We start from the raw sequence: 10,643 nt of genomic DNA, 5'->3' as shown, positions 1-10,643 counted from the left end.
GAATGTTAAAATTAAGAATTGTGAAATACGTTAGCTGGATCAAAATTAAAGCAGTTGAGGGTATCCACAGTGCTATGTGCAGGAAGAAAGCATGGGAAGAAATATGCAGCTTCCTGCTCTATCTAATTTATTTCTAGAAGCTGAACTTTCCTCACTGATGGCTCGGATTCGTTTGTATGCAGAAAGCCCTGAAAGAAAGCATTGTCAAATAGAAATTTTGCATTTGAAGTTAATATCCTGCACCAATGGTAAGAAAAAGAAAAAAGGTAGATAATGCCAGTTTGTCAGGTTCTAAATTTTGGCAAACTGAGGTATAGAGAAACTGTTAATAGTAGTAGTAGCTGCAGTTTTACTTGGATTAGCCTACATTACTGGAGTGAATACAGCATTACCATTACACCATTACCAAGTTTAGCATGCAGTGTGATTAGTTTAGCTTGGTCTTTCCATAGTGCATTCATCAAATTAAATTGTATCTAATAAAGAGCGTTTGCCTTACCATGAATTTTCAGAATGTAAAATCCTTTCTTAAGCAGTAGGAGTTGATATTTCAATAGTAGTGAAACTGTGTTTTGCCATGTGAATACTAAATTCTCAACTGAAGTCTGACTTCAGAGAAATCTGACTTCAGAGAAATCTGCACCGAGTTTGTAAGGCAAATACTATTTCAGGGTTAAAAAAATAAGTAGCTAAGTACACAGTAACTAAACAGGAGTAGTGAAAGAAATGCAAACTAAAACAAAGCTCAAACCGCAACAACAAAAACACATCAGCAAAAAACTAATCAACAGACAAACAAGCAAATAATCTCCTCTCCCCCCTCCATGCCAATGACAAAAAAACCCCAAAAAATGAAACAAAGTTAAACCCAGAACTGATACAAAGTGAGCATGAGGGAGGACAAGATAATGAGTGGTACATTACCATTTGAACAGAGAAGAGCTAGGAAAAAGGGAAAGTTTGGGAACTTAGTGGTCATAAAACTATGTAGAAGAGGGTGCTACTCAGGTCCACTTGGAAGATACATCACTTAAATGGTGTGGGAATAAATCTTGTGCATCTTTTCAGTGCCGTGTCTTCCCTTTGAATCAATAAGAATTGTTTTCAGGACAGGAGACTACATGGCTATAATTCCAGACTCCAGATACAGTGGTTGCAGTTAGTGCGATTAAAACAAAGGGCTAAGCAGATTCTCGCAAGGGCAGAAGGAAAAGGAGAAAGCCCCTAGCTTCCTAGAAGAAACCAAAGAGCCTTTTAGACTTGCTTCCTTCCCAGAGCAGCAGTGGGCACTTTCCTTTCTCCTACCACTCAGAAGCCCACCTTTGCCTCTTGAGTTTTATTATGAGACTGTAATTGTCTCTGGAATGCAGGGCAGAGGGGCAGTAAGATTTTGAGTTGTAATTTTTCCCTACCTTAGGTTGTACAGTTACTTGAGTATAGTGCTCAAAATAACATATTTCAAAACCACAAAACAGGTGGAGGAATTGTTAAATTACCATCTCCTTTCAATTCAGGGAGGTTAAATCAGTGTTAAAGCTTGAGCTGCAAGTTCTTTGCTAAGGCTGACTATTCTGTTGACTCATGGAGAAAAGACATTTGGATTACAGCTGAGGATAACATGCCTTGGGTATATGATATTAAACTTGAGGGAGGAAAGCATGTTAAGTCTGCATTGCTTCAGCTTGTCTTCTTCAGCAGATGTTGCATTTTTGGCTTACTCAGGAGAAGCTGGCGAGATAAAATGTCTCTTTGGATAATTTTCCTTGTTTTAATTGTGAAATAACTATTTGGTTGTATATAGTGCTTGTGTGTGCACATTGTTACAACACCTTTACAGTGAAAGCTTATGAAAGTTAGGTTTTTTGAGGAGCCTCCTGCTATCATCAGTTATAACTAGAGAGAAGGAAGGTTGTTTTTTTATTGTCTCTTCTTATAGCATGAGAACAGCTATTTCCTTTTTATTTGACTGCTGTTAAGTGAATACCTGGTAGCGAAACAGACCTTTTTAACTGAATAGTTCTAGTCACAAAGCTCACTGTGCATTTTAGAAGGATGTAATTTCAGCTTTAAATGTCCTGCGTGCATGTATAAATATTTATATTTATCAAAAGTGCCAGTTGTTCTCAGATACACTCCATTGGCATTAGATCTTCCAAGGGTCTCTTCTTTTAAATATGGTTGACTTAAAAGTATTGAGTTCTTTGTTTCACAAATGAACTTAGAGTGTAACAGAGAACATAGGTATATATCCTACTCCTTTCTTAAATGAGAGTTTGTCGCTTGCTGTTGGGAGATACAGTGAGCAGAATTATGGTGACCAGATGAACTTATACATTTAACTGATGTCCTAAATATTTTTCCACCTTGCAGTAATACTGAATTCCTTATGTTTTCCTCATGGAAATAAATGTCTTTGTCACACCTACTCTTTATACTTTTACAACTCTGAGGTGGCTGTTTTTACATCTGTGCATTGACAACAGCATGAAACAAGCAGCTGTTAGCAAACTGGACTATTCTAGGAGATCTGACACAACTGGCAGATTATGATTAATCTGTACTGATTTGTTTTGCTATTAAAGAGGACCTATGTCCATGCAATTTTTTTTTCCTTTTGTTAATCTCACTGTGGGAAGAAATGCAAGATCCTGCAACAAATATATTGATTCTGTATTCATGCCTTGGCCTCAGTTCTGGTTCACAAGTAGAACTTTATTTTTTTTGATGCTTTCCACTGTTGACATTTTGTTCTGTGTGACAGAAGTGTGACAAAAATTATGAATTAAATGTTTTACATGGATGTGGTCTTACAATGTTGCTATATTTAACAAGTTAAATTAACAAAGCTTAAATCTTGGAAAATTCTTTTCCCTATTGCAAGCTGCAATGAGTGTTCAGTTCAGAATAGTTAAGGTAAAACCACCAAGAGCACTAGTTCTAAATAAAGAAGTAGTAAAAGCAAACACTATACAGTATTAAAAAAGAGGTTCAACTTCTCTGAATAAAAATCCACTGAAGAATGTTGCTATAGATAATAGGAAAGAATGAATAAGCATGCTTCACCAGAAACACCATTCTTCAAATGTACATGATGCGGCATTTTAATACACAGCAACCTGCCTTGGCTATGACAAAAGTAAGGATCTGTTACAATTCTAACAAAAATATAGCTTCTATACATTCTTCTGCACATACATTTTATGAATGTTGCCTTTTGTTTCAGAACTTGGTACAAAACATACAAAAAAGGTTGGCACATATGTAAGCTACCTGCAGTAAACAGCATTGTCACTATTCTTCCATAGCAGTCTATGCTGTTTGCTTTTTTTTCCCCTTTTCCTTTACCCAGTTTGATTTTTAATACAGCACAGGGTAGGTGGACTGCTTCTTTAACTGCAGCCACAGCTTTGACAGTCTTGCTTGCAGCCTGGAGTGCACAGTGTTAAAAATCAGCAGTTCTGCTAGTATTTATTTACTGAATAATCTGAGAATAGTCTAAAATTTGAACTCGTGTTCTGCATGTGATTAAATGAGGTGTACAAAAATACACATTTGTGCTTTGAAAGCCTTAGCATAAATTTCATATCTTAGAACTAATGAAGAACTGTGTTTGATTTCCAACTGATATACATATTTTGAAGTACTTGTTACATCACAAAACCAATCAGCATTTTATTAGGAGGATAAAGCAGTACAAATTATAATGCTTTTATAAATTATAGCCTGGAAACTTCTTTTAAAAAGTGATAGGTTCATCCTAGAAGTAGCACAATAAATGAACTTGCCGTAAAATTTAGATCAGTTTAATAAAAGTGATGACCATGTTTACAAACACCATTTTTATAAAAAAGTATGGTGATCAAGTGCCACTATAGTTTTTTTGTGTAAAATTTGGTGAAAACTTGTGTGATAACATCTACAAGATGGCAGAGAACCATGTGGATGGCACTACCTAGACAGAACATGCTTATTTTCCTGTATTATATGATCACTTTTAGAGAACATTGACTTCCACCAAGATTTTATATGGAAAAGAAAGAAGAGGTGGTGCTCTGAGAGCATCTCTGTAATAAGAAGGTGTTTTAAAAGGTGTCATGTTTGGATTTTTAATGTATTCAATTTATTAAGATTTACTTGTTTTGCTATGCATGTTCTCTTTAGAAGTATGGTTCACAGAGCTGAAGAAATTTATGCTAGATAAGTGGGAAGTTTCTATCCTTATTTGTTAGGCTATTCTTACTCTCTTGGTGACTAGATTACCCCTCTCTCTGAAAAACAGTTGTGTGAAGCATTAGTGAATACAGTTGTATCAACTACAAGATTCAACAAGTGCATATTCAGTATTAGAAACTAGTTTAAGAAGTACATTTTCTGCCACAAAATATTATTTCCGAAGAGCACTTAGTCATCTGTGGTTTCTATAGCCTCTAAAAACATTTTTCTGTAGAATTCATAGAAGCTTAAAAATGAGTAAAATATTTCCTTCTTGTCACGCAGTCTTAATTTCACTGGAAAAGCAACATTAATCCCCTTTGTAGCCAAGAGTTTCTGTAAGTGATTCACAGTGAAACTGGTAGAGCAAGAGGTCTGGTTTTCTTGACTGAGTATCAGTTGTTGTTTTCTGATGGGAGCCTGAGACTCTTGCACTTCAAATCATCCAGTGTTTTCCAGTGTTTGTAGTTATTAGCCAAGTGTTGCATCAAAACAGGCAGATGTGCAAATGCTGAAAGAATAGGAAAAGGAGTTTTACCATGTTTGTAGAAGAACAGCCCAGCCTGATCTGAAATTGGCATTCTCCTACTCTCTTTTGTTCTTCTAGTTCCTTAAAGTAATACTAAAAGGGGAAAGATTTTTCTTTTGTGTGTGTGTTTCTCTTTCAAGAAAATCTCTTTCCAAATGCATGCTGACTTCATTAAATTATGCTTACATGCAGCCATTGGTGGTCTTAGTTTCTGCAGCTCAGAAGAAATACAGTGCTAAAGGAAAAAGACCACACAGTTTAAAAAAAAGCTTAGCTTTAAGCCATTACTCCTTCTCTACATAGATTGCCTGCACAACTTCATTGTGTGCAGTGAAACAGTCTTCAGTGTCATGATTGCACAATATTCTGTATTGTACTGCTTATATATGGGTACTGCCTCTGAAAAAAAGTGGATGCAAGGCCAGCTTGAGATTAATAATTTTGGATTGTAGGAATCTCTAAATCTCTGTGTCAGAGCAAGGAAGAAAAATCAGTACTTACCATCCCATGCATCGAACATATCTGTTATAAAATAATCAATGAAGGAAATCTGGGACTTGGGGATGCTGCAGGTGTTTCTGTCAAATACTGGCATTACAACAGGCAGGCCCTGTCTCTTCTCTTCATCAGTCTAAGAAGACAAAACTCCAGTTAGCAACTAGAGCTTTGCTGACTTTCGTGCTGGAATAGCAGAGGCCAAGGCATTAGATTAATTGTAATAGGAGATTTGAGACAAGCCTTAGAACCTTAGTTTCATGTGTGTTATTTTGTCTGGAACAGGGACTGAAATCAACATCTCTTCCCTTTCACAGGTACTCTTTATTACTGCAGTCCTGTGATTGCACTTAGCTCCAACAAGACAGAATGCTGTAATCTGGTGATTAGGGTACATCAGCTAAAAATATGGAAAATGGGCTTGCAGATTCCTTTAGCAGAGGACAGGTTTGATCTCTCATTTTTCCACATTTGTAGTGGGTGTTACAAACTATTTGTCTTTTAAGTAGGAAGAGATTCTTGCTGGTGCTACTTGCTCTGTTTGTATCATGTGATAAGGTAAATGGAAGTAAAGGTTTGCCCTTTAACTCTGTCCCCAACTGGAAGAGTTGTCCCCATCTGGTTTTGTTGCACCCATTATGGTGGAGGATTAGATCACCTCAGCTGTTTCTTGGAATAACATCCCCTTTTAAGTAGTACAGGCAGCATTTAAAACAGGAATTGGCAGCAGAGCAGTCTCCAAAATCAGCAGAGGTGAATAAACAGGAGAACAGTTCTCTGAATCTCACATTGCTGCAAGCAGGCTAGTGCTTAATTTGGGCAATTTAAAGCTAATTTTTGATACCTTGACTGCTGGGGAGATATAAGTGATCTTTGATCTTTCTTAGGACACGACAAAATTTATTCACTATGATTAAAATGAAATTCAGACATGTCTCAGGTAGTAGCTACATTTTTCTTTCAGTAGTAACTGTCACATGTGTGACCTGAATATGAAGGTAGGCATGCCCACTTTTCTTCCTCTCCACTCATAGCTGTCATTTCCGCATCATTACTGGCAAATAAAAGCTAAGATTTTATCAGTTATTAAATAAGAGAGATAAAAGAGTGTTTTGGGAAGCTGGTTGCATTTCTGTCAGAAAAACTGAATGTGAAGAAAGAAAGCTGAGCTTCCAGTACTATCTGGACACGTCCCATGTGGTAAGTATTTACACTGCCCACATGCCTGAACTACTTTTCTGCCTACAGTGATAGTAGTTCATGTTCTATCTTAGAAGAGAAAGGGCGATCCCAATAGTTCAGCTGAGGCATTGATCTTCAGGGAAGGTAATGGGACAAGAAGAGTGCTGAAATCTTGAATTTCAGCCAGTTAAATTGAGTAGGACTAATCAAATCATTTTGGGTCAGATGATGAAAATGTAAAACCTCCTTTCCACCTTTCTATACAATTGAGTTTCATGATAAGCAAACTAGCTAATTGCTTGGAGTGAATTCTTCTGTATGAAATTGAGGGGCCAGTTCTGACTGCAAACAAAAAACACATCTAGACTCTGTGGTGACACCAGGGAGACCCTATGTGGAACGGGAGATCAGCCAATGTGCACTTCCTTGTATAATATAATAGTTAAATCATTAAAATATACATACCTGTGCAAAGTACTCCTCTGAAATCCTGCCTGCCCATTCGATACACAGCTCTAGGGGGCGACATGGATTGGCTACATCTGCACATTTAATCATCATGCGTTTGATCAGTGTCTGGTTGTCTGGAAAATTCTTTATGTTGGCTGTACATTCAGTATTGCTGCCTTCACTCTGTAAAGGAGAGTTGGTTACAGGGGCCAGTGGTGGCATCCCCTGCTAGCAGGAGAGAGGGCATCATTGTCAGCTCTACCAATTTAGGCACTAAGCCAGCACCCAGTCCACTGCCTTACTTTCATGCAGAGCGGCAGGAACTTGGAGAAGAAGGTGGTGTCTGAGAACTGGAGCCTTGCTAAGTAACTGATGATAACCCAGGTACATAGTACAGTTGTGGTCATTCTCAAAATTAGTATCAAAGTTTGTGAAATAAAATGCCGCAGGCTCTTTATCAGGTAGGATGTTACCTTCTGTGCATCCCAGCCTGGCCCTCTTGGAAGAGGACCATGATAGGATGTGCATCCACCAACTGTAAGTTCATAAACAATCCTCACTGCTGAATGTTTAAATGTAGGGGTGGTGATGGTGGGGGACTGCTTCACTTAGGGGAGTTTCTGGAGTTAGATTTTTATTCCTAAATGAGAAAACTGAGGCAGGCACAGGGGGCTGAATTGACTGGCACAACTATTTCTTTTACACACAGAAAAGCAGGTCTCTGACATTCAGTTCCAGAATGTTTCCAAGTAGAACTGCTTTTTTTGTTTGAGCCTTCAACCTGGAATAATCTTTGATCTCAGTTCCCGGTGAGGGAGAAATCTTATATAATCTATGAGATTAACAGTGAGAAATCACAGGAGCACCATACTGACTGCAGAAATCTCTTCTTGCTAGACAGTAAAATACCAAACTTCTTAATGATTGCTCTGGAGACTAGGTGGTTGTGAGAAGGTAGTTGTTCCCAGTCTGCTGTGGCATCATATTCTGGGTCTTGAACAGTTTAGAAAGGCACAGGTAAGTTATGGAGTAATGAAAGGCCTCCACCTCTGCTCACGTGGCATTAGTGCTATTCTCAGAATAATATATTTGTGGGATTTTGGCCTCCTTCACTGCTAAATTCAACTCTTGAGTCAAAAACTGAATGTAAGTACTTTTTGCCACCACAACTAAATTAATTTCTTTGTGGTTTATGGGGAAATATTTTGCTGTGACTTTTGCCGATTCAGGCAATAATCTTCTAACTTTATGTTTAGCAGTTAATCCTTTCTCAGCATGGGTAGCCCAGCAAAGAGCTGTCAAGTTAACCCTGTACCTTAACTGCTGTTCAAGATCAAAACCAGAAAGAGCCACGGTTAACAGTAAAGAACAGAACAACCTAATACTGAGGGAAAACAAGAAGTCCGTTGTGCAAGTGGTTCTGTCCTTCATGTTTATTGTGAGCTAGGTTCAGCAGCATTTGTGGTTTCCAGCTCATGTTGTGGAAGAATGGATCTCAGCAGCCCCTAGAAGCCGGTAATTCCAGATGACCAAATGCTGTCTTTAAAGTTGTAAATGGTACCCACAACAGTCTACAGTACAAAGTCCTATTTTGGATAGCTATCAGAAGATAGTTCTATTTGATTTTAGCATTGCTGATCTTCAATTTTGTCTGAATTTTTTTTGCATGTTTCCAGCAAAGCATTATATTCACTAAGGTGCATTAAGATAGTCTTTCCTCAGGTAACACTGCCCTGGAGAACCTGGTCAGGTCCTGGGTGCTCAGCCTCAAGAGGCGGCAAGAGAAGGTAAGGAGGGGATGGGAAACTCAGAGGCAGCTTATGAAATAAATCCTGCTGGAGCATGAGGGTTTGTAACTGTTACGCAAAATGGCCTGGATATTTCTTGATACAATCAGGAGTGGAGACATCTCAGGAAGTTATTCCTTGGGGCTTGAGGGCTCCAGATTACACAGAGACAAAACTGTCAAGGAGGTTCTTCAGTTACATCCCTAGGCTCAGACAAATCCCACTGTTAGGAGACAGGACCATACAAACAAGTGCTAACCTGTCTCTGTGCATAGAATTGTCCATGTAAAACAACATGCACTCATATATTTCCTGAATACCAGATGGCTTTTAACACAAGGCTTGTAAAATGAAGTGTTTAAATTAACTAAGAGCAGAAAAGAGAAAAAGCATATTTTTTCACACTTTGATATGTGAGGCCACAAATCCGTTTGTGTCATTTGGGCATTGCCATAATGCAAATTAGTGCAAGGTGAATGAAAATGATACTTAAGGTTGTCTGGGAAGAACCTCACTGAAATGCCTGAAGGCATGAAGTCCTGCAAGCACTTACATGTGGGCTGGTCTCCTCAGATGCCATAGGCTTGTTGATACTGTTCACAAATTTGTTCACATGCTCAAAGTGCTTTGTCATCTCTGTTGCCAAAACCATGTCAATAATGGCCTGTCGCAATGTCCGATAGCGATTTCTAGGAAAGAAAAAGAGTTCTTGCTCATGAGCTTGCCAGACAGAGCTCTGCCTTTTCCTCATCTCTGCTCACATAGTGCTACAAAACACTGCTCACAAACTCAGCCACAACCTGGCACCTTCAGAGTTAGGAACAGTCTAAAGATGGAGGAATGTACAAGATCATGCCTCTCCAAGTTCCCCCCCTCCTTTATTTTTACTTAATGAAAATCCTGTGAAGTCAACAAAAATTTACATCTCAGTTTCAGAATGCTGTAAGACTAAGATAACTTCTCCAGGAATGGCATCAATGTGTCCATGTATGTTGCGCTGTATGTTAGTGTTAGCTTGGAATGCAAATCTCAAGTTTTTCAAAAACAAGTGTCATGGGAGGTAGGCAGATCAATTACCTCTTTGGGGTCAGTCTCTTTCAAAGCTCTTTCTCTCTCACCTTGTCCCTATTAAAGCTAGAGTCATGCTGTGTGAACTCCTGGGCTACTTGCATGCCCAACCAACCACAAGGAGCTTCCAACTCTCCCGAGCTTCATGTCTTCTGCTACCATGCTTTTGATTCCATGTAAATGTAGTAGTGCTGGGATGCATAGGACCTTGTGCAGACACAACATGTAGCATCTAGCTGCTGGTGTGTAAAACATATCCCAAAAAAGTAGTGCCCAGGCTCCTTCAATAAAAAGGCAGTGGCCAAAGATGCAGCCTTGAGGGTGTTAACTGGACCAAATTAATGTAATTCATAAAAGATTATTAAACATCTCTCTAAGCTTCTAATAATTACAAGCTGGAAGACAGGGCTGGTAAGGGGGAAATGAAAACCTTTTTATAAATCATGTCTACATAGGATTCCAGAAGAAGTTAAATTTTATTATCTGTATTTAAGCTATGTATTCTTGTTTAGAAGGTAAGCTCTCAATTTGCCCCAAACGGCCAAATAAGCAGTCCACATATGGACACTCCCCTTATCCAGAAGACAGACCTGTCAATATTCTTGAAAATGTTGTATTTGCTGTCTTTTGTTGTAAGCTGAAACGCCAGTGCTGTGTGATGACTCTCTAATACAGCTGTATCATTGTAAAGGACAGCTAATTCACTTCCTGCATTGCACAGGAAAGAGTTGGTCCGTCCAGGATGGTCTACATCATGAATGGTGGCAGCTATTAATGCAGCTACCTCATCTAGGTGGTCCAGACTTCCCTACAGGAAGAGAGAAAAATTACAATGTGGCACAAAAATTACAGTAAATATTTCCTGATAATTTCCAGGTACCCACAACTGCACAAATATAAACTTAAGCAGGGATCTGACC

General features: G+C 38.6%; 1 protein-coding gene across 2 annotated transcripts in view; it reads right to left on the bottom strand.

Moving 5' to 3' along the window:
* Nucleotides 1-1,171: 1,171 nt before the first annotated feature.
* PDE8B (phosphodiesterase 8B) overlaps nt 1,172-10,643 on the bottom strand; it is a 77,923-nt gene continuing 68,451 nt past the window's right edge. For both annotated transcript variants that reach the window (XM_039729614.1, XM_039729613.1), the window contains exons 18-22: nt 10,314-10,531; nt 9,209-9,344; nt 6,884-7,051; nt 5,243-5,372; nt 1,172-4,723 (exon numbers count right to left, since the gene is read on the bottom strand). In XM_039729614.1, the coding sequence (XP_039585548.1) occupies nt 4,608-4,723; nt 5,243-5,372; nt 6,884-7,051; nt 9,209-9,344; nt 10,314-10,531 (768 nt within the window). In that variant the 3' untranslated portion in view covers nt 1,172-4,607. The remainder of the gene's footprint in view (nt 4,724-5,242; nt 5,373-6,883; nt 7,052-9,208; nt 9,345-10,313; nt 10,532-10,643) is intronic.

Source organism: Passer montanus, unplaced genomic scaffold (genome assembly GCF_014805655.1).
Source record: "Passer montanus isolate IOZ18808 unplaced genomic scaffold, ASM1480565v1 scaffold7, whole genome shotgun sequence".
NCBI lineage: Eukaryota > Metazoa > Chordata > Aves > Passeriformes > Passeridae > Passer > Passer montanus.
The sequence above is the reverse complement of the archived record's forward strand: the minus strand, read 5'-3'. Positions and strand labels throughout refer to the sequence as shown.